The 23,122-nt window shown below is 33.5% G+C and overlaps 1 protein-coding gene and 1 long non-coding RNA gene across 14 annotated transcripts in view; one reads left to right on the top strand and one right to left on the bottom strand.

The window, feature by feature from the left end:
• The window catches only part of LOC140695611 (uncharacterized), a 50,924-nt gene that overhangs the window by 4,216 nt on the left and 23,586 nt on the right, over positions 1–23,122 (top strand). For 2 of the 3 annotated variants that reach the window (XR_012071286.1, XR_012071287.1), the window contains exon 2: positions 9,301–9,450. This is a non-coding gene — a long non-coding RNA (uncharacterized lncRNA). Of the gene's footprint in view, positions 1–9,300; positions 9,451–15,388; positions 15,525–23,122 lie in introns of those variants that run through there. The other variant, XR_012071288.1, reaches the window with a different exon arrangement.
• Positions 1–23,122, bottom strand: part of SLCO4C1 (solute carrier organic anion transporter family member 4C1) — a 294,796-nt gene that overhangs the window by 252,230 nt on the left and 19,444 nt on the right. For all 11 annotated transcript variants that reach the window (XM_072958339.1, XM_072958340.1, XM_072958344.1 and 8 more), the window contains exons 3-8: positions 15,751–15,933; positions 10,347–10,443; positions 8,470–8,591; positions 7,162–7,274; positions 4,957–5,101; positions 4,351–4,546 (exon numbers count right to left, since the gene is read on the bottom strand). In XM_072958339.1, coding sequence (XP_072814440.1) covers positions 4,351–4,546; positions 4,957–5,101; positions 7,162–7,274; positions 8,470–8,591; positions 10,347–10,443; positions 15,751–15,933 — 856 coding nt within the window. The remainder of the gene's footprint in view (positions 1–4,350; positions 4,547–4,956; positions 5,102–7,161; positions 7,275–8,469; positions 8,592–10,346; positions 10,444–15,750; positions 15,934–23,122) is intronic.

Genomic DNA, 23,122 nt, shown 5'->3' with positions numbered 1-23,122 from the left:
ATCACTTCCAATGAACAGTTCAGAAGCATTGTCGTGTCTTGCCATTCAGCCAGTTACTCACTCACTCACTCAACACATATTTAATTACTGAACAAATAAAAAAACAGAATGTCTGCCTTTTCACACAGAGCTTCACTTCTTATGGAAGAGACAGGCAGTGGAAAAAATAGTACATAACATAAATTCTGTCAGTCATTAAAAACAAATAGGCAGAATAAGCACATAAAGCAGTTTCTCATTTGGTACCAAATAATTTTTTTAATTTAATTAATTGATTGATTGATTGATTTAGGGTAGGGCACAGGGGAGGGCCACTTCTGGGGCCTGTAGGATTTTAGCAGCGTCCCTGGCCTCTACCTACTAGATGCTAGTAGCATCCCGGTAGGTGTGACAACCAAAATGGCTCCAGACATGGCCACATTTCCCTGGGGTGTGGGCAAAATTTTAAACCTAGAATGATGAATAAAATTATGATGTTAAATTTACTCACTTCATAGGAAAACTGAGGCCCAGAGAGATTAATTTACTTTTCTTTCTTTGCCAAATATAATACTCCTGGTTCACAGGCTCAGTGTTGTTCCATGTTGCCTCTTAATAGAAAGCAGCATTTTTAAAATATAAAGGGATACCCTAGCCTAAGATACTTCTTCAATTCCCTCCTTATTCATTCATTCAACCAATATACCTTGGGCAGTGCTAGGCCCTATGCTGGGTATCAGGAATACAAAGCTGAGTAAGACAGTCGCTGTCCTCAAACACTTCACTGTCTAGGAGTGGAGATGGACACAGAAGATTATACAGGAATATGGTGAGTGTGGTTAGAGATGTCAACGAGGTGTATTTTAGATACCTGCACTGAGGAGTGACACTTAAAATAAGCCAAAGTTTAAATAAGAGGGTCTGAAGGAGCTACTGCCTGAGATGAGACTTAAAGGATGAGTACGAGTCAGCTGGGTAAATGGAGGCGGCGAAGGGTACTTCAGAGAAGCAGGAAAAAGGCATAAAAGTGAGCAAGAGCATTCTATATGGAGAAATGTGAATGATGTCTGAGGCAGAGGTAGACAGGAAATGTAATCGGAAAAGAGTCAGGGACCAGATTATTGAGGGCCTCATGGGCTTTGTTAAAAGCCATGGGCTTTAACTTATTTTGAAAAGGTAATCAAATATTTTTAGACAGAAAAGTGACATTGTCAAAGCACATTTTAAAGAAATAATCCTAGGAGTTGTACAGAGTTTGAATTTGAAGAAAGGGGACCAGTTATAATACACCAGGCAATAGGTTATGGTAATGTCTAGGAGAACTAAAAGAGAGCATCTCAGGAGAGAAAATAGATTTGAGAAATATTTTGGATGTAGAATCAGTATGATCTGGTGTTTGGTTGACTAGTGTCTAACTTGGCATTTTGGTAGAGAAGAACTAGTTTTGGGGAAGAGAGAATGGGTATGGTTTTATACATACTGAGATTAAGAATCTCAAATGTGGTGAAGGAATCTGGCCTGGAGCCTGATATCTTAATGCGCATTTGCACACAGATGTAGCTGAAACCATAAGAATGATAAGCTCAACCATATAAGGAGCATAGAGTGAGAAGAGGACAGAGAGGTCCTGGGAGTTCATTTATTTCATGAATACGTAATGAGCTCCAGTTACGTGCTGGACTCAAAGTGGTGGAAATATATCTAAAATAAATAAAGCGATAGAGATAAAGACAGAGGAACGGAAGAAGGAAGAGCAAGCAAGGAAGAAGGAAGGGGGAAGGGAAGGAACGGGGGTGGGGGGAGGAGAAGAGGAAGGGAGGAACAACATTCCCAGTAGCCATGAAGCTAAATCGCTTGCACTGGGGATCAAAAAAAGTAAATGAGTGATTTATCTAAATATTAGAGAGAACAATTGCTATGCTGCAAAATGATGATACTTAAGGAGTAGATGGAGAACAAGAAGCTCATGAAGGAAACAGATCAAAGAGAAGGACTGAAAACAAACTAGAAATAAACCAGTGGGGAGTTTGAAGGGAAAGGGTATCAAAGAGTAAATTTTAAGTAATTCGTCACTCTGCCTGGAGTCTTTCCTACTTTGAATACATTCCACAGGCTGCTGCTAGGTTTTTTCATCAAGCACGATTCCCATTCACAAAAGCAAGCATTACACTCTCCGCCCACAACCAGTTTACAATTAGGACATAGAAATAAGCTGGCAGAAGATCTACCCCAGCAACTCTAGAAACAGCCTCTACACGGTAATTTTTAAATTAAATTTTCCAACATATAAATTCTATCACTGATAAATGATTACTGAGAACATGAAACTTTAGGACAGTATGATGGAAACTACAGTAGAAACAAAGAAATAGAGTATAGATTCTTTACTGTCAAGGGCCCGTCACTTTAGTCTATATATTTTATAAAGATTTATTTCATGAGGTAAAGGGGAAATGATTATTCAGAAAATAGCCAAAACTTGTGAAGTTTACTAAATTTTCTTAATTACTCATGTTATTCTAAAAAATTTAAAAATATATATATATATTTAAATATATATTACTTGAATATAGGCAAAATGTATTTTAAATATTAAAAAATACACATATATGTATGTGCTTATACATACATATATGTACACATAAGAAACAAGTTTATCACAGATAGTAGAATTTACACATTAATTAATTAGTTGTTATTCTATAATTATGCCTCTATAATAATCAGAGTTCCCTAAATCTTCTGCAACTCTTTGATAGATACGCCTCTTTAAGGCGCTGTTTCAGATAAGCAATGAAATTCTAGCTACAGGCCAGACAGAGGAAAAAAAATATGTGTACTTACTAAGTATAAAGTAAAACACAAATCACCATTGCCAATACTGATTACCAAAACAGACCAGAGATCCTATAGATTATCTAGGCAATATAAGGACAAAGGGAAATTTTAATAACTAACAGAGCTCTAGAAATACACTTGACAATCTCCTTTCAACCGAATTTAGTGTTGTGCTTGTATTAAACATTTCATGACAGATTCATTTTAAATATTATATTAAAAATATCTTCTGAAATAATCAGTATTATTGATCTTAAACTTTCAGTATATACTGTTAAACAGGGCTTTAAATGAACTTATTAATAAGCCTAACTCATTAATTCAGAGTGACAAAAACTCTTTTTAACCACCTACTATTACACAGCAAAGGGCAAAGACTCTGCACCACTCTGCTAGAAACCCTGTATTCTCATACCCTCTTCTTCCTCCCATTCACTAAAGAGGTTTTTCTTGAGCTCCTTATTCTGTTCTTTCCACGTAATTTTTCCTCCTACATGTGTTTTGCATAAGGCTATTATGACTAAGCTGCCCATGATATGGACATTTAAATATGCAGAGTACAGAGCTAAAATTAAGATTTTGGGGCCACAGCCTTTCACTGTGACTTTAAGATTTACCTCTGTACTTATATCTGCACACATCTACTCACACACATGCCGTGTGTGTGTGAATATGAGTATGTATGTGTGTATATTCACTTTCAGTTTTTTTCCATCGCTAAGAATGTGTATGTAATTAAGCACTATTTCTGTGTCACAGAGCTTGATATTTCTTGATGACCAACCACCACAGGCACCTCAAACTGACACTGTCCCACTTTCCTTCCCTTCTGATTATGGAGTCCCTGACCTGGTGCACCATCTCCCTCAGGAGCCTCAAACACACCTATTGAAACAAAGCAGTACTGTGGGCTAAACAACCCACCGCTGGGCAACGCCCTCCTGCCTGATCCCCAGCTTGTAGCTAGGGTTTCAAAGCAAAACAGACAAGGCAAAGAAAGGTAATATGGTCAAACCAGTTATAGATGGAAACATGTCTACAGGTCAGAACAACAAGTTATTTATTTCTCTGCAATATACATGAACTTCTAAAGTAACTACAATGATTAGTATCACCTAGTACTAGCTTCATTTTAATTTCTCTCCTAGTCTAATTTCAATAAGAAAAGAACTCACCATAGGGAGTTTTAAAATTTAAATCAATAGAAACATATAATGTGAAATTCTTTCTAGGATATTGAATCCATTATGGACAAAGATTCTGTAATATTAATCTTTGTATCCTTGAGCATAGTACTCAATACAGAATAGCTGTTTCTTAAATGCTGTCTAAAAAAATACTCAACTTTTAATATGATTTCAATTATTGAAACTAAAAATAAAAACTACATAGTCTTATATAGGAAAAAGCAGCCTTCCAGTTAAAAAAAGAAGCCAATGTCTCATCATTTTATTTAAGAAAGTACACACTTGGAAATATTCACGTAGTTTATTGCTCTGATACTAATATCAAAAAGCAGTAAAATATACTTACCTATTATATGATTCAGACACACCCGCAAATGGCTCATTTTCACAGTTGGCATAAAGAAATACAAAACTCAGCATAAGTGCAATTACGGATGTGAGCAAAGCAAACTTCATTATGTTTTTACACGTCATTTTGAATTTTGAAACAAGGACACCACCTAGAATCTGACCAAGAGCAGCTCCAGGAACTAAAACAGCCCCTAATGAGAAAGAAGACACAGTAAGAAAACACACAAGTGTACTCAGTAATTTATACCAACAACTGGAAAGCATCAAAAACAAGTATCAATATGGTTTTAACGCATGAAAGCATTCACGTGATTTAGAAGCATATGAGGAAATAACTTATATTAAGTAAGAGATTAATACAATTAATGCCTTGAATATTAAGATTAAGATATATTCTCTTTAACTCTATGTATAGCCTCTGTACCTCTCAAGTCCACACAACAGATTGTCTAATGTCAGAAAACTGGGAGCTTTTATCAAACACAGTATAAAATTTAAACTTCTAGGAGTGGGCTATCAAAAATTATATACTATTTTAGTAAACATCCAATGTGGTCAAGTAAAATTATTAGATTAAGTTAGAAAAAAGAAAACTGTTTACCTCCAAGTGTAGCTGCAGAGCTAGAAGACAATCCAAATTGATTTTCTATAAATTTAGGTAAAAATGTAGCAAATCCAGTAGTAACTAAGGCTTCTGAACAAGTTGATAGAACTAAACACATAAAGACAGTATTCCTCATCAAATTCTAAAGAAAAAATACAGTTCACCAAATGAATAACTATGATTATACTGCAAAATGCACCATTAGAAGGTAGGTAGCATGATGAAATAGCAAATCTTAAATAAATACAATATAATTATCTGTAAAATTTCAGCATTTCCTCTAGCACAAAGGTATAAATATTGATTATTAATAGCTTTATATGCATACAGTGTTGAGAACATTCATACATTGAGCACCTAGAGAATTGACAGATGATTGATCTACTGAATGTGCCTTGATCATATGCAAGGGACTAGGGAAAGGAGGTAAAAGCTGGACTGGAAAGTTCTCTTCCCCAGTCGTACTGTAAATCTCCATTCAATAAATCTACCCCTTATTTGATTTTTTTTATTGTGTTCTGAATTCCTGTGTCCAATAAATGAAGAACAGACTGTGAGCAAAGATAAGAATGGTCTCTAAGTATCAAACTTGCAGTATTGTTTCATGAGTAAAGGACTCAGTAGTTAAGAAACTTGGATAGGTATACAACTCAGCAATTTTAAATAAGAGTCTGTATTGCTGGAGTTCTTGGAATCTTATTAACCTATCAGAGGGCAAATATAAAGATTCAGTTATTTTATTATATTTAACCGTAAAGTGAAAAACCATTAAATGTAGTTCTGAAATATTCAGTGCAAAAAAATTTCATAAAACCAAGCAAAGCACACACACACACACACACACACACACACAGTAGAGTCACAAAAAGGCAAGATAAGAGATTTAGAAGTCAGAGCCAGATGATCTAACATAATAACAATACTACAAAAGTAAAAGATATGTTAACGAAAACATGCAATAATTTAAAAAAATAATGAGTAGAAAATATTTAAGTTTTCAGATTGAAAAAGATATTGGACTCCTAGTAAGGATTAGTGAAAAAAGATACATACTTAGGAATATCCTAGTAAATTTCCTGAAATCAAAGATAAATTGAAAAATTTTACAAATTTGCAGATAGAAAGAATAAGAATCACATTAACATGGAACTTCTCAATTGCAACATATTTAACTAGAAAAGAGCAAAACAACACCCACAGACTACTGGAACTAAAGGAGTATGATCTAAAAGTACTCATCCAGTCAGAGATATCATCTTGACATTCAAGGGTACTTAGATACCATCCTGAGAAAAACCAGCAATAAAATGTTATATACACAGAAATCTGAATCAGAATTGAGATCTCAAAGCATGAGAACATGAGGATAAAAAAAGCTATGGTGAGTAACGACTCTTGATGGTTTTGTATGTACACACACACACACACATACATATATATAAGAATTTATAAAATAAATTAAATAGAAATATATGAAACAGAACTGCTCTAAAAGAAAATAATAATACTTGAAATTTAAAATTATGAACAATATTCGCAAAACACAAGAATGTGCCTGTAGGGGAAAGGAGGAAGGAGAGTTACAAGGTGGGATGAATGGCATAAAAACACTTTAAGGCTTTCATGAGAGATGCAAAAAAGTCATGAAAAGTAAATGATTTCAAATCTTGAAAGGTAAAATTATAAACTCCCTTATGTATAAAACTTTCATGATGCTAAATAGATAGAATACTTTTCTGCTGAGTTCAATAAAAGAGATCATAACACTTTTGTTTCTTTAACCTCAAATTCAAAACAAGCAACCACTAACAACCACTTCTTCCACTAGGGACAAATACTATTTTGGCATTCCCAAAAATAAATTTACAATTCAGTGATAACTGGTCAACCCATTACATAAGGGAAATGGCATGGGATAATGGGCTGCAGTGCTAATGAGGAACCCCTGAAAACTGATACTGTCAGTTAGGAAACTCAGGTTCTTCCAACCATTCTACTATGGGATAGTTTTCATTTATTCAAAGCATAATAAAATTAAATCTGAAGAGATTTTTACAAGAGCTAGAACTATAGTAAATAAGCAAATACGAGTGCATTATGATAATATTTGTGTGTATGTATATATGTGTTAATTTATTTGTAATATATACATATCTCTACATATGTATGTGTGTATGGTGTGTGTGTGCAGTGTTATTTTACCTTTAGAGCAGCTGGAAAATCTTTAAAACTTTGTCCAAAATTCCCATCTGTATTTTGTAAGGAATTACTCTGATGAGTCTGGGAAGTTTTTCCATCTTGAATTTCTGCCGTACCTTAAAAAATGGTACACTTCATTTACTCACTCAATCACTTCATTCTTCATTTTAAAAAATGCTCACTTTATTTGACACTTATTTATACAAGTATATAAATTCCATAACACAAGAAACCAGTTCCTCTTTTTGTCAACAAATCTGTATGAATATCTATGACTGTAATCTGGCTGTTTTAAGAGCTGGCATTATTACCACTAGCTAAGGAAGTTCCAACCAGTCTAAAAATTGAGACAGTTTATGCTAATCACTTATTTGTTCTCCTTATTTACACTCTCTCTAAATTTTTTCTTCCTTTCAAATGGTTCTTTCTCATCTTTTATGTAATAAATAAAGCATGTTTAAAGCTTTTTTCTTTTACTCTAATTCTAACATGCTTTATAGATAAAATAGTGTTTACTGTTTACTACCATGTCCTTTAATGTTTAATAATGGTACTGTGAATACATCTGAGAAAGTAGTAAATATGTGGAATTCTAAATTGGAGGGTCCAGGATAGAAAGAAATCAATGAGTCTATGTACCTCTACCCTGCCTACTTTTCTTTGCCCACCTCCAAAAGTTAATCATCTATCGTGTTACGTATAACAACACAAATAACTAAATGCCTTCAGCCTAGAAAGAAATATTTCTATAGATATGTATTTGAACCACATGAGTATACGGAAGTAAAATCTCACAGAGAAAGGAATGGATATTCTTTTCTACGAACCTTTTCTTTTTGGACAGATTGTTCATTCTGAAATGTGGTAAAAAATATAAGTATACTATAGCATGACTTTGGTGACAACTGAAGAAAAAGTACTTGTACTATCATTAACAAATAATTAACATTAATAAAAGGAGATTGGCTCTTGAAGTTACTGGATATACACTAATAGTTTAAAAGACACTGTATCTTTCATGAACATAAAGCAGGGTTCCAGATAACACATAAAATACCAATACAGTAAGTATTTAAAAAAGAGGTGAATATGTGCAGTTTTACTGGGTGTTAAAAGAAAAGAAACCGTGAACATTAAGTTTGCTACCCAGTATTTCCTAAAATAAAGACAGCTATTCAAAAGTTTGCATAGGCAGACAACTGAAATTCTATAAAATAAACAGTGACTTTTCTAGGGTTCTTATTAAACATATAGAAAGCAACACTTGGCCTAGACTTGGAATAAACCTTGTTTTAAAGAAAACATTTTTACCTGGTAAATGCTTTGGAAAGCAAGAAAAAGGTATTATCAAAGACCAAGCAAGGAACCAAGACATAAGAAATCCAATCCACCACGCCCCCAACCATCGTGGGTCGTCCTCAGTGATATCAGTGCTGTGACAGAAAAACAAGAGGTAAATGTCAACTCTATCTTGTCATTAAACTAATTATATAATTTATAATTCAAATGCATATAGAGAGAAACATAATTATAATATCCAAAATTTTAAGTGGAGTCATTGTGCTAAACCACAACCGAGAGCAGGCATAAATGAGAGCCCTAAGAATAAGAGTTTACAGAGTATTCCAAAGGGCAAGTATGACATAAAAGTTTTTTGTTTTTTGGGTTTTTTGGGGGGGGTTCATAATTCTTTTTTTTATTTTTAAACATTTTTTATTGAGTTATAGTCATTCTATAATGTTGTGTCAAATTCCAGTGTAGAGCACAATTTTTCAGTTATACATGAACATACATACATTGTCACATTCTCTTTCACTGTGAGCCACCACAAGATCCTGTATATATTTCCCTGTGCTACACAGTACCATCTTGTTTATCTAAAAAGTTTTAAATATTTAATAGTAAATGTTAAGTATGTTTCTATTTGAAAGCATACATGGAATTTCTGAACATTCATTATCTAACTTTGGCTAAATTTTTCTTTTCTATTATACGAAATACATCTCATAGCAAATCACTGATTTTTGCTAAAAGCGCATTCACTGTACTTCAATTATGGCATTCATTTAAATGTAAAATTCTTCTTAAAGTGATACATATTAAAAGTTTCTTAGAATGGTTCTCATATTTTTCTATCTACAGGCTCTTCCCCAGAACACATCACTCCTACAACTCATGTAATTCTCCACTGAAATTAAAACGTTTTGTCTTAAAAACCCTGCTCTCTGCTCATGAGCTTCTTCTGAACACCTTTTTATACAGTCCCTAAAAGATCACCCTAGGACTACTTACGTAAGTATCCTTGTGTAGTACCACCTTCTGAATTTTTTCTTATTACCCTATGGTCTCTAAAAGATTGATGTAGTCTCTAAAAGATTAACCTGGGACTAACAGCTACAGAACAAATGACACATCATGATCGTATTTTCTTATTCATTGTTCACAGTCACGCAAAGGCTTGTACAATTACAGTTATATGAGAAAATATGGGCTAACCAAAGGTCACCAACTTCTCCATTCAGGAAAAGGAGAAGATAATTCAGTGAGTGACAGAAGCAGTTTGGAGTAAAAAAAAAAAACCCCAAATAACTGTAATTCATGCCTTGGCTATTTACCAAGTTCCATATATCAACTATTTCGTAAGATTATTAAGAGGATTAAATACGATGACATATAAAATAAGGTTACACACAAAACCTACGTTGTCTGGTATGGAATGGATAAACATTACCTATTATTACCCCCCATTGCCGATGTTGTTAAAACTGAATAACTATGACCTCTATGACATTATCAGAGATATCACAGAACTCAGTCTGAGAATCACAGACTCTTGACACTCTTCAAGCTCTCCACCTCCAGATGAGCCTACCGAAAACATAACTAATTTCAATTACATTATTCTTTTTGCACAATGCATGCAGTCTTAGGTGCTTTTTTGGAAAATTTCACCAGGTAACTATCAAGCATCCTTATGGATGAATAGATGTATCATACCAAGAGATGATATGGCATTAATTCATGAAGCAATGCAGCCAAAATATTACATAAAAATTGTGTGTATTCAGTTTTATTTCCTGAAAAATCCCTCATGATATTCCGAGGAAATACCATAAAAAATGTTCCATGATACAAACATGATTAAAATAATATAAATTTAAACAAAAGAAAAATAGATATTTCCTTGCCTTTGTCCCAAATCAACATCAATGTACATGGTTAGCAACTGTCCTCCCAACACATAGCCAACAGCAGGGCCTAATACTGACATGGAATATCCAATTCCTAGAAGAACAAAGACATTGAAAATGGTTATTTGTGCAACTTTGCTTTGAAAGTCTGACAAGTGAAGAAAGACAAATATTTTATGGTAGAAAAATGAAATGATTAGAATTACATCAAAATTACACACATTTTCACTAAAAAAAAAACCATCTGAGTGATATCACTTAACAAGTCAAGGAGCTTAAAATATATAATTCAACATAGAACATTTTAGACTATATTTAGACTCTCTTTGATTTCAATAAATTCAGTAATTACAAATCCATGGAAAGTTTTATCATGTTAACTGGCAGTAGGGGTAGTTAGTACATCTACTATTACCCTTTGAGAATAGTGATAATAATTGTTAGCTACAATTCTTATGGAAGAAACAATGTGAAATGAGAAGCCTTTTCCACTCTGTGCACACTCCAAAGGCATACTTTATTTTGGACTATGGCAGCTGATTTAAAACCTGGATCTGGACAAAGTCTGTTTCTTCAAAGCAAACCATTAATGTAAACTCTTGCCCTTAGTGAATCTCCCATTTTTATTTGCAGCAGAATTAAACTGACCTTATTTCTCTCAGATATTTAAAATGTTGCCATATATAACTTTTTAATTTTTGTAAAAAATTATGCACACATCAGTATCCTTGTATATTACCACCTTCTGAATTTTTTTTATTAACTACTGAGATTCTCACTCTCATACAAGAAAGAAAAGGAGCATATCATACATAGGGCCAAGCATATATCAATGGCAAAATGACTTATGTACTAGACCCTGTCTCCAAAGCAGAGGTCACACAAGATGATCTGAAAACATATAAGAACTTTTACTTATCTATCAACTACCCTAATTTATATTAGATCTATATTTTAAAGTATAAAAACTGTATTAATAGAAAATGTTAAAGTATATATATATATATATATATACACACACACACACATATCATAAATAACTATATATACATGTGTGTGTATATATATATATACACAATTCATGCTCAAAAATTTTCATGGGTTAAAGTACACAATTAAACATGCTGAAAGTCAGTGATTTCCAAATTTTTTTTAAATTACTTCCAACTGGTTTTGAACTGATACATTTGTAAGGATACCTTAAAAGTTCTGTGGAAGTATAAAACTGCTATAAAAGTTTCTAAGTTTATTTTTATGTTTTGACTTCTTGCATACTGTCGTGGATATGTGGGATACACACTGAGTAGCACTGTCTAGATCACCTGCTTTCTCCAGTGCTCAGCAATTATTCCACAGTTAGCAACAGAGACTGCTTTGCATATGTTCACAAATAAGTTCATGAAAGAAATATATCCAGCAAGCAAAAAACTTAAAGTTTTCAATTGATGAAAGGTGAATTTGATATGACACCAAAATCTAAAATTCTGGCAACAGTGGATGGACTATGGTAGACTAGTGTTTCCAACCAAACTGCCCACTGAGAAAAACTTTTAAAAACTATAAAAATTACTTTAAAATATATGCTCGAAGGCAACAAGATAAAAATAATGAAGTATCACTGAGTTAAGATTCTGTAGAAGAGAGATATTCAACAAATATTGGGCCTGACTTTTTTCCTGAGTACACTGACTGATTCTACAAGAGGCAATGAGGGGGCAAACTGTCCTGTACTCTTTGTCTCAAGAAGAGAAACAAAAGTTCAGGGAGTGTATCTTGTAAACACTTCCTGGCCTAGGAGACTCTACTCTAAAAGTAAGTTTGGGTTAGAAGTAGACTGAGTCACAGAGTACGTACAGCTTAGCTTCAAATAAACTCAATCCCTGAAATTAAATAAAAGGCATCTCAGGTTGCAGTGTCCCCAAGTAGGATGAAGACTGGAAAGTTTAAAGACACATAGAGTGAAAAAAAAATTCTAGAACTATAAAATATATTTGTTAAAACTAAAATGAAATAGATCCACACAAGATTATTCAAAACTGAACTGAGTATTACTAAACTGGAAAATACATTATTAAATCAGTAAATATTTATGAAGGAGCACAGAAAAAAAGATATAAAATACAGAAAAAAGAATAAGAGGCAAAGAATACTTTTTTTATTTTTTAGAAAGACCTAGAATGCATGTAAGTGGAATAATTAGAGTCCCAGGAGAGGACATAATAGGGCAGGAGTTATGTTAATAATCATAGGAAATATCTCCAAACTAGTGAAAAATATTAAGCAACATACTCATGAAGTCATTTAAATCCAAAATTAGATAAAAGGAACTTTGCACCTATACACCCGTAATGAATAAAACTAATGAAAGTCAAACGCAAGAAGAAAAGAATATTAAAAATCGCAAACACACATAAGAAACAGTGGAAGTAAAGGCAGTGGAACAGTACTTTTAAAGTACTGAAAGGAAATTAATGGCCAAATAGTCATCTATTCCCAATGAGAATATTCATTAGGGGAGAGGGTAAAAAAAAATCATTTTTAGACAAAAATACTAAGAGAATTCATCATGAGCAGACTGTTCCAGTAAATTAACTCAAGACTGCTTTTCAAGTTAAAGGAAAACGATCCCAGATTGAAACTCAAGAGTTGCCAAAGAAAGAAGAGCAATAAAAAAGATAAACATGTTGACAAAAATGGATCATTATTTTTAAGCAAAACATTAATAATACTTTATTTCAGGAATATGCATATATAAGGTATTACAGTACACAGAAATAATTGAATAAATGTTGGGAAAGGAATAAATAAAGTTAAATGGTTCTAAAACCTTTGTGATGATCAGGAACGTGGTAAAAGTATCAATTAACACTAGAATTTCATAAAATCAAGTTTGCATGTAAGGTAATTAGTAGAGGAACAGTAAAAGAGCATACACCTAGGAAGTTAATACAGGGGAAAAATGAAAAATAAATATTAAATTATCAAAAAGAATAAAAGGGCAAGAAAGAAGAACAAAGGGCAAATAAGAAGCACATATTAAGATGAAAAATTTAAAGAAAAAAATAACATTAAACGAATTTAAAAGTTCAATTTAAGGGCAAAGATTGTAAATCCAAGAAAAGCATTAAAGACAAAGACATGAAGAGTGAATGGCACAGGGAAGGTTGTGAGGCTCGAGACGCTGTGTTAAACACTTTTTTTCCTTCATTCCAATAGGGAGCAAATTTTGACTGTTTCTATTTTGCCCATTTTTGTCTTGCTATGCATAAAATGCGTTTCACACAGAAGAAAGTCTGCCAACAGTAATAGATACTATTTTAAAAGAAAGAATGGAAGAAGGTCTTGGAAATGGGGAAATGTTCAAATATAAACAGCATAAGAAAGGAAAGATCTCATTCAACAAAACATAATTATCCAATGAAAGGTATCAGTTTTCTGAAATTGAAAAAAAGTAAGTTTCCCAGTTTTGTTACTTTTGTTTTTTCCTTTACTCTCAAAAATTACCATTTGATGAATTTTTAAAATACAAGAAAACGTTAACACAGCAGGCTTGTGGCTTCCATCTTTAGAAAGACTTATGAAAGGCTGGCCCTTGTTTGGCATCTGGGATCTTAAATGTCCAGAGGGATGCCACCATTCCCTAACTAATAGAGGTGGCTCATTGTGCTGAAGCTGTTCATAAAAACAGTGTGGTTTTGTTGAACACCTGTATTCCTTCTGAGAGTCTACAGCTTTGCAAATGTTAAGGCAGAGGGTTCCTATATGATCAACTCCCAATAAAATCCCTGAGCATTGACTCTTTAATGAATTTAGCTGGTAGAAAACATTTCATACATGTTGTCGGAAGTCCTGACTGGAGGAATCAATTCTACCTGTATGGTCCACTGGGAGGGAGTGGACCCTTGGAAGCTTGCACTTGGTTCTGTCTGTACTTCACCTCATGCAACTTTCCCCTTTGCTGATTTTTCTTTGTATCCTTTTGCTGTAATAAACCATAGCCCTGAGAACTGTCAGTCCTAGAGAATATCAAATCTGGGATGGTCTCATGGGTCTGCAACCCCCCTGCCATGCTTAGTTTTTGAAAAACTTCCTATTTTTGTGTGTTACTAAAATATAAAGATTGAAACTGTCATATGAGAAATATTGATCAGTAGAGGACCTCAGGAAGAATATCTGTGAATCAGAAGAGTGAAAAACACCACTATTAGCTAACTGAAATAAAAGCATTGTTAAATGAGTAAATGCAGAAGTTGTACAGATTAGCCAGAACTTGTAGAGAGAGAGCATCAGATCTTGTGGAGAGACCAAAGCAAAGTACGGAGAGAAAACAGGTTGACATATAGTGGTTTCCTTACTGGGGATGAGCCTAAGGAGAGTTAGTTCTATCAGGGCTGCACTGAACACACTTGACTTCCAGTGACTATAGAGACTGAATGTTGTGTCACCCCAAAATTCATATGCTGAAATCTAACCCCCAATGTGATGCTATTTGGAGGTGTGGCCTTTGGGAAGGGATTAGGTCATAAAAATGGAGCCCTCATAAATGGGATTAATGCCCTTAACGAGGAGGCCTCAGAGAGCTCCCTTGTCCCTTCTGTCACAGCAAAAAGACAGCTATCTGTGAACGAGGAAGTGGGACCTCACCAGATAATGAGTCTGTGGGCACCCTCATCTTCCCCTTCCCAGCCTCCAGGATTGTGAGAAATAAATTTCTCTTGTTTATTAGCCAATCTGTGTTTGATAATCTGTTATAGCAGTCCAAATGGACTAAGACAGTCCCCTACATTAGAATAATAGACTGATAAAGTGAAAACTCATGTGCAAATAAATTATGCATCAATTGGATGTAGGGTCATGCATTGTCTAGTCAGCACTCCCTTCCAGGAACCTCAGGGATGGAATTTAAGAGAAACTTGTGCTGCTAAAAATTAGATCACAAAGGAAAAAAATCGAGTCACAAATAAAAAGCATTAATCTGAAATGGAAAACTGCACAGGAGCTTCTGAGTACTATTTTGTGGTTTCTTTTGTTGACTCTAGTCAAGCCCATGGAGGATGAAGTAAGTCATGCAGGATGGCAGAGCTCTTATCTCCACACCTGTATAAAGTAGCCCGCCTTCATTCAAGCAATCTAGACAGCCTACTGCTTGGATGGCACCTCCAGGAAGGCTGGCATTTCCAGCCCAGGAAATAAAGCAGGATGTCAATAAAAATCATAACTGGATTTATCATGATACATCAGTATATAATTAAGCAAAAAAGTAATATTGTATTTATCTAATGTAAATACCTATGAAATCACAACTAACTTTTTAATAAGCATATGTTATGCTTTACTTATGAATTAAACATGCAACAAGATGAAATGATACTGAGACATTTACACTGGAGAGCAAACTTACCTATATAGAGAGAAGATTTGTGTGTGGGCACAGAATCATCAATGAAGGCTGTTCCCAGAGTATACAGAGGAGTTCCTCCTACTCCCAGCAACAGTTGTCCCAAAATAAAGACATACAAGTAGTTGAAAAGTGAAGAACTTGAAGTGGTACAACTGGTTCTATTCTTTGGTGTTACGCAAGTATCTTTGTGGAAAAAAATTAAATTGTGAATTTATCAAAATTTAGCTAATAATTTAAATATCTTATAAATTACACTTGCCTAACATAACCTTCCTTATTTCTTCCAATCACTTCATTTTGACTATACTTAAACTATACTAATTAAATACATTATTAAAAATATATATATACTATATGTATAAATACATTAAAATATATTTTATTAAAGAAAATTTATGAAATATTAACCACACCAAAATTTAGAAAATATAGAAAACTGAGAAACATTACTTTAAGAAGCAAAATTAACAAATTTTCAGGTAAATTAATGTAGACACAATTGAATCAAATGGTGCCAGGGGAGAAGGGTTTTCAGACTAAGGAGAAAAAAACCCAGTAGACCTGATTTTTTTTTTCCAAGTCATAAATACAATCTGACCACCATATTAATTTTATCAATCAACATCTTTAACAAATTTGAAAAATGTACCTAGATTATAGGACATTTTGGCCCAAACCATAATTCTCAATACTCACTACAAATTAGTAATATTTGGAAGTTGGGTCTACTTCTTTTTTACAGCTCAAACTATTTTATTAAGTTTATTTTTTGAAGCACTCTTTGGGTCCCTAGGATATTTTTTGGAATATCTTCTAAGAAAAAATGGTTATCTTCAAGATTTGATTAAAATCTTTTTTAAAATCACATTCAAAGCCTGGTTGTGATAGTAAATCCATATTTCCTAAACTCATTATATAACATTAATGAACTAAGAGGCTTGTTAAAAAAATATATTTCCAACCCTTTCCCTTTGAATCTGGTGTAGTATCCAGGAATTTGCATTTTAACAATGCTCTCAGCTAATTCTGTTTTTATTTCCTTGATATTAGATCAAGATTTATTTTTTTTCTGACTGATGAGACCTCAGGCCCCCAAAGCACCAATCCTGAAGATTCTTTAACTGTTCTTGGTCATCAAATTTTCAGATGCAAATTCTATGCATAAAAATGTATTTTAAAAATTTTGTACTTAAGATACACCCTATAACACTGTGTATATTCATGTTATAAGAGGTTGATGGCTATTTTGGCATCAACCTCTTAATTTGTTATTTATCACTAGGGTAGGTCTGCAATTATTTGTGATACTTCTCTGGTCATATTAGGCATTTGAACTATAATTCTTGATTTCAATATTCACTTTCCTGGAAGTAATAGATTAGACTAACAATCTGTTATTATTTGATAGATTGCAAAACTGAACATACACACATGTACTCTGGGTTTACTGTTCTGACTTCAGCTAACAAGTGTAAACATTAATACATGATGTATCAATATTAGTCCATTGATCATAAGAAATGTAGCACACAAAGAAAGACGTTAATATTAATAATAGGTCAAAATGGTTAGGGTGTATATGGAAACTATATCTTCACAATTTTTTGTATATCTAAAACTGTTCTAAAAAAGCAAGTTTACTAAAAAAAATTTTTAAACTATAAAACAACCAATTATAAACAAAGGCTTAAACTTTCATAGAAATAATAAATAAATAAATAAATATAAATAAACATAATATACAGCACCAATTTTAATTAAACATATACTACCAGAAATACAAGAATAGACAACAAAATTAAAACAGCAGATTTTAATTTTCATCTTTCTAAGTCTAAGATAGCAAATTGCTAAAGATAAGCACGGATAGAGAATATCTAAACAATATAATTAGCACCACTGAATTTAGGAAAACAAGTCAAATCCTAGTCTCCAGTAAAACTGTGCCTTCTATTTTTAGATTCCATGGTCAATTCTTAAAAAAAAAAAAAGACCAAATATTATGATACAAAAATACCTGTATACATTCCAAAGAGTAAATAACAATAACATTCTATGACCAAACTGGGGGGGGGCCCTAGAAATTTGTAAGACAACAGAAAATGAAAAGGCCCTTCTACCTGGATTCAAAAAAATTAAAAACTATATTAAATTATTCTTGGATCAAAAAATCATAATTCCAAAATTTCTCAGGAATGATGATACTAGAAACAATCCACATCAAAATTTATATTCTATAAATAAAGTAGTATTTGTAGCAAAAGCACCTCATTCAAACAAAAAAGAACTCCAAAAAAAAGGAAGCCAAAATAAAAAAGATATAAAAATAAAACACACATTAATGAGGTGTGCCCAGCACTACCACCACTGGGGCTAAATGACTATCATAGAATATCTATGGAGAAAACAACATGCAAAAGAATGCTTAGGAAAAGAAAATACAGAAAAAAGCAAGCAATTAAGAGGTATCTCTAATAAAAACAATAAGGGATTAACAAGTGAATAGAAATCTGATTAATAAAATGTATTCATTTTAAAAGTTCACAAAAGTAAATCCTTTGAAATAATCAGTAAAGTAAACCACTATCTAACATAATTAAAAATGAAATTACATACACACAAATAGTACATGAAAAAAGGAAGTGAAATGTAAAGAAACTTTTCAAAAAAATCACAAAAGACTACTTCAAGCAAATTTCTAGCAAATAAAGTTTAAAATCAGTTAATACCCAAGACCAGATATTTCAGAAATTAATTTTACCAAAACTTTATATATTAAATAATAAGATGATGATAATAGTAATAGTAATAACAATAATAATAATAATAATAATAATAATAATAATAATAATAATAAGCCTAATGCTACTTAAATTATTTCAGAACATAGAAACAGGATTAAAAATTACCAAATATTTTTGTTAATTGAGTACAAATTGATAATAACAAGTGAAAAAGATTAATAACAAAGAAAACCACAGACCAATCTCCTACATAAATATCACTGTAAAAAATAAACAAAATATTATCAATAACATCCAACAACATATTAAAACATACATCATGACTTTTTAAAAAGCACATAAAGAAGTCTATTAAAATTTAACATATTAGATCTAATTAGAAAAATCAAATAACCACTATCTTAGATTTTAAGTAGATAACTGATGTCAACCAAATTAAATTATCAACATAAAACTAGAATAGATATTTCTTTAAGATGATCAAATATGAGTATATAAGTGTGTATACATACATGCACAATATATGCACACATACAGATTGCTAAAAGCAGGAGTCAAACAAGGATTTGCACTATCTCTGCAGCTTTTCATATTGTATTAGAGGGAAAAAGAAAGGAACTAGGGGCCTGTGAATTGGAAATCAAGAGGTAAAATCATCTCTATTTGCAGAAATTATAACTGTCTTTTTGCAACACTGAATTGGTTCCAGAACCAATGGAAAAGCTATTAAAAATAATAAGGGAATTTAGTAAAGTAGTAAGATACAAAATTAATTTAAAAAGAGACAAAAAATAATACACCGAAAAATCAGGCTTCACATACGTTAAGCTAGGTGATGTGATGGAAGAAAAACCAACGTATGACATGAAAAATAAACTAAATACACTAAGAAATACATGTGAACATCCTATATGAAGGATACTTGTCTACCCAGTGTCACTGAGAAGCAAGCAAGATGGGGCAGAACAAAGAACAGTATGTCATAGAGGAGAGATACCAGAGAAAGATACTAAATCTGAACAGCATTCTTTCTATATGGGGAAGTAAAAGCTAAAGAACCTACTTATTCATAAGGAACATCTGTTTCAACCAAAGAGAATCCCCACTTGTCCAGAACAGAGTTCTAGTCCCTTTCCTACATGCATATTATTTTATGCGGGACTCTAAGATGGTACCCAAGATTCCCCACCCTAATTCCTGGGACTGTGAATATGACAATATCACACCTCTGATTATGTTACAATGGCAAAGGGATCTTGCAGAGGAATTTAATCTTAGCAATTAACTTAAGTTACTAATCAGTTGGTTTTGAATTAACCAGAAAGGAGATTATCTGCTTGTGCTCAATAATCTAACCATGCGAGCCCTTTAAAAGCAGAGGTTTTCTCTGGCGGACAGCAGCAGTGAAAATCAGAGAAATCTGAAGCAAAATGATTCTATCAAGTCTTCCTGGCTTTGAAGATGGAGAGGACCATGTGCCAAGGAATGTGGGGAGCGTCTAGAAGCTGAGAGAAGGCCCTACTGAAAACTGTCAAGGAAATAGGAATCAGTTCAACAATTCCAAGAAACTGATACTTCAAAACAGTTTAATAAGCTTGGAAAAGAATTCTTTTTTACAGTTTCAAATGAGAACGCGGCAGCAGACACTGAGTTTGAGACTGAGCAAGAGAACCCAGAGCTGTGCCAGCCTATTGATCTATGGAGATGGTAAGATAACGTATTTGTGCTTTTTCAAGTCGTTAAGTTTGTAAAATATGTCATGCAGCAATAGAAATTGAATATAAACATCTTACAAAAAGCTGGCCAAGTTAGAATTCATATTATTCAAAAGTAAATAATACCCAAAAATGAAAAGCAAATGCATAGGAGGACAATTACCATATTTCCATACTTAAAAAAATGATAAGAACAATTGTTTCTTAAAATCAAAGTTGAAAACGGGGATTTAATAAGCTCATAAATGTGGCGAGATACAGGATTTAAAAAAAGAAAAAAATGGGATAAAAGAACTCTGGAAAGACATGAAATAAAAATGAAAACTATCATATAAATAAAAGTCACACTGCAATGGGAAAGAGAGAACAAAGATTATGGGAATTACAAGGACAGACAGAATAGGCTTGAGAAATATGAACAAAATCAAATGAACAAAAACTGAGACTTAAAAGATTAGAGAGAAAATTATAGAAATGATATCCAGACAAACGAAATCAAACATAGACAGAAACAACAGAACAGAAAATATATATATATTCAAAGGTAACATTTAGGAAACTGTCCTGAAATAAATGAAGACTGATCTATAATTTAAAAAAGCATAGAACGTGCCTGGAAATTTTGATGCAGGACTTTCAACAAGACATTCCCTTGTAAAGTGACTGGATTTTAAAGACAAAGAAAGAGTTCTTTGAGCAGTCAGGAAAGATAGTGATTTAGGCAGAGAGAAATAAAAAAACATTTAGTTGACATCTGATTTCTCTAAAGCAACATTAATCCCATAAAGACAGTAAAGGAATGATAAAAAATAATCAATGAAAGATAATGTGCCTCAGAAATTTTATGCTCAGCCAAGCTGTTATGCATATATAAAGGCAAAAGATAAATATTTAACATTAACAATTCCTAGAAAAACAAACAAACAAACAACTACCAGAGGGTATATTTTTGCCTACCATAAAATACTGAATTCAAAGATGCACCCTGAGAACCTCAAGAATTATCAAGTAATTTATTAAATCGCATCTGTTATAACACAGCTTAACAAGCTAGCCAGATTTACCTATTATGTAAATTCTGTGGTATTAATAGTTGAGGAAACTATTTGAACCTTGAATTTCAACTTGTAATGGGAAATCAAAAAACTTCTAAGGGAAACACTTAAAACACCAATTTAAAAGCATGTGATTTGACAATACACCACAAGAGGGAGCGTCTACATTGTTTATGAACATAGAGGAAGCTTGCCAGTTAAAAGGCTTAGAATTTCACTTAATGAACAAACCAGGGTCCATTCCTACCCACTAACATGTGCAGGAACTGAAGGTAAATAGGTAAAAGAACAAAAGAAAATTCACATAACAGAATATTTAGAAGTTAAATATCAAGCTCACTCTCACACTGAGGCCCACGGCCTGCTCCTCCCCAGGTACTTCCCTTCAGAACCTGTAAGTGGAAAGGAACCACGGTTTCCTGCTGCCAGAGGCAGGGAAGGATCCTGCAGCCTGAGATGGGACTCCACTCCCCGCCACAGTTTTCTGACAGTATTTCCAGGAGGCGCCCATGCCCCCTGAGAAGCACAGTTTTGCGGGCACCTGGTCTCCCTAGTTACCTGCAACGGGTACTGTGAGGCAGCTAATTTTAATCAAAATCAACCTCTCTTCCTCTCTTCTCAAGGAAGGGCTGTGCTTTTCCTTCACTGGCTCCACCTCCCATCTCTTAGCCACTGCCCTGGAGAAGGAGAAAGAGCTGTTATCTTGGTTTAAACTTGGCCATCCCCAAGTCTACACAGCACCCTGTGGCCTGGAGAGTGTAGCTCACTCCTACATTCCTCTCCTAGAACGTAGAACCTGTTCACTTATCCTGTTACCAATCTTCCAAAAACCTTCCTTACAAAACTTTAAAGAGAAAAAACAAATTATCTTTGAGTTTCAGTGTCTGTGATATGGGTCCCTCTAAGCACAGGGCTTAGGGTAGGACTGCTCTTGCCCAGTCTGATTAGAGAAATCAGGAGAGAAAAAAAACCCTCTTCTTGAAGGTGAGGAGCAACACTCTGAAGTCCAGACTTCCGTTGCCTGAGACAATTGACGTAGGAACAGGAGATAAGACAGGTGGCATCAGGGAATTCTTGGGCTGCTTTGGTTCATAAAAATAGAGAGGGTGGGTGGGAAGAGGCAGCACAAGGAATCGCACAGACAATTCAGGTCTATATTTGTGGGAACTGAACAGCTGAGAGAGCCTTTGCCACCAACCCGCCAGGGAGGCTGGCCTGATCACTCACCTCCAGTGGGAACTAGCTGAGCCAATAAAGTGATTTCCAAAAAAAGCCTACTACAGCACCCACACAAAGATGTTGTAAGAAAAAAGAGGAAATTACTTTTATTAAAATTAAAATTAGAACACTGACCACAAAAATATTTTCACAGAGCAGGTGAAAAATGCGAACACACATTGCATCTTTATGGCAAAGCAGAAATGAAATAACTTAGTAAAGAAGTGGTGAGAGAAAAAGAGGAGATGAAAGCCCTTTTCAGGGACACCTAAAAAAAAAACAAAAGAAAAAGGAAAAGAAAAAGAAAGAAGAGATGAGACATGTGCTAGCAGAACTCAGGAAAAAAATAAAAGGGAAAAGCTGAAACTCCATAGAAAGGAAGGTAAAACTGAAAGGGCCACAAGGGTGCATAGACTGAGAAAACACAGTGATGGGCACAGGATATAGAAATTTTAAAAGTGAGTAAAATGAATGATCAAGAAAAAAGGCAGAAGAATGTTAAGTATTTAAGGTGGCCAAAGGAGATCATATATACTCATAACTGAAGTATCAGAGGGAAAAAAACGAACATCCTGAAACAAAATACTCAAAAATATAATTTAAGAAAATGTCCCTAAAATGTAAAAATATGTATGTATAT

Source organism: Vicugna pacos, chromosome 3 (genome assembly GCF_048564905.1).
Source record: "Vicugna pacos chromosome 3, VicPac4, whole genome shotgun sequence".
In the NCBI taxonomy this organism is placed as follows: Eukaryota; Metazoa; Chordata; class Mammalia; order Artiodactyla; family Camelidae; genus Vicugna; species Vicugna pacos.
Note: the sequence above shows the minus strand (reverse complement) of the source record. Positions and strands in the feature narration are given on the sequence as shown.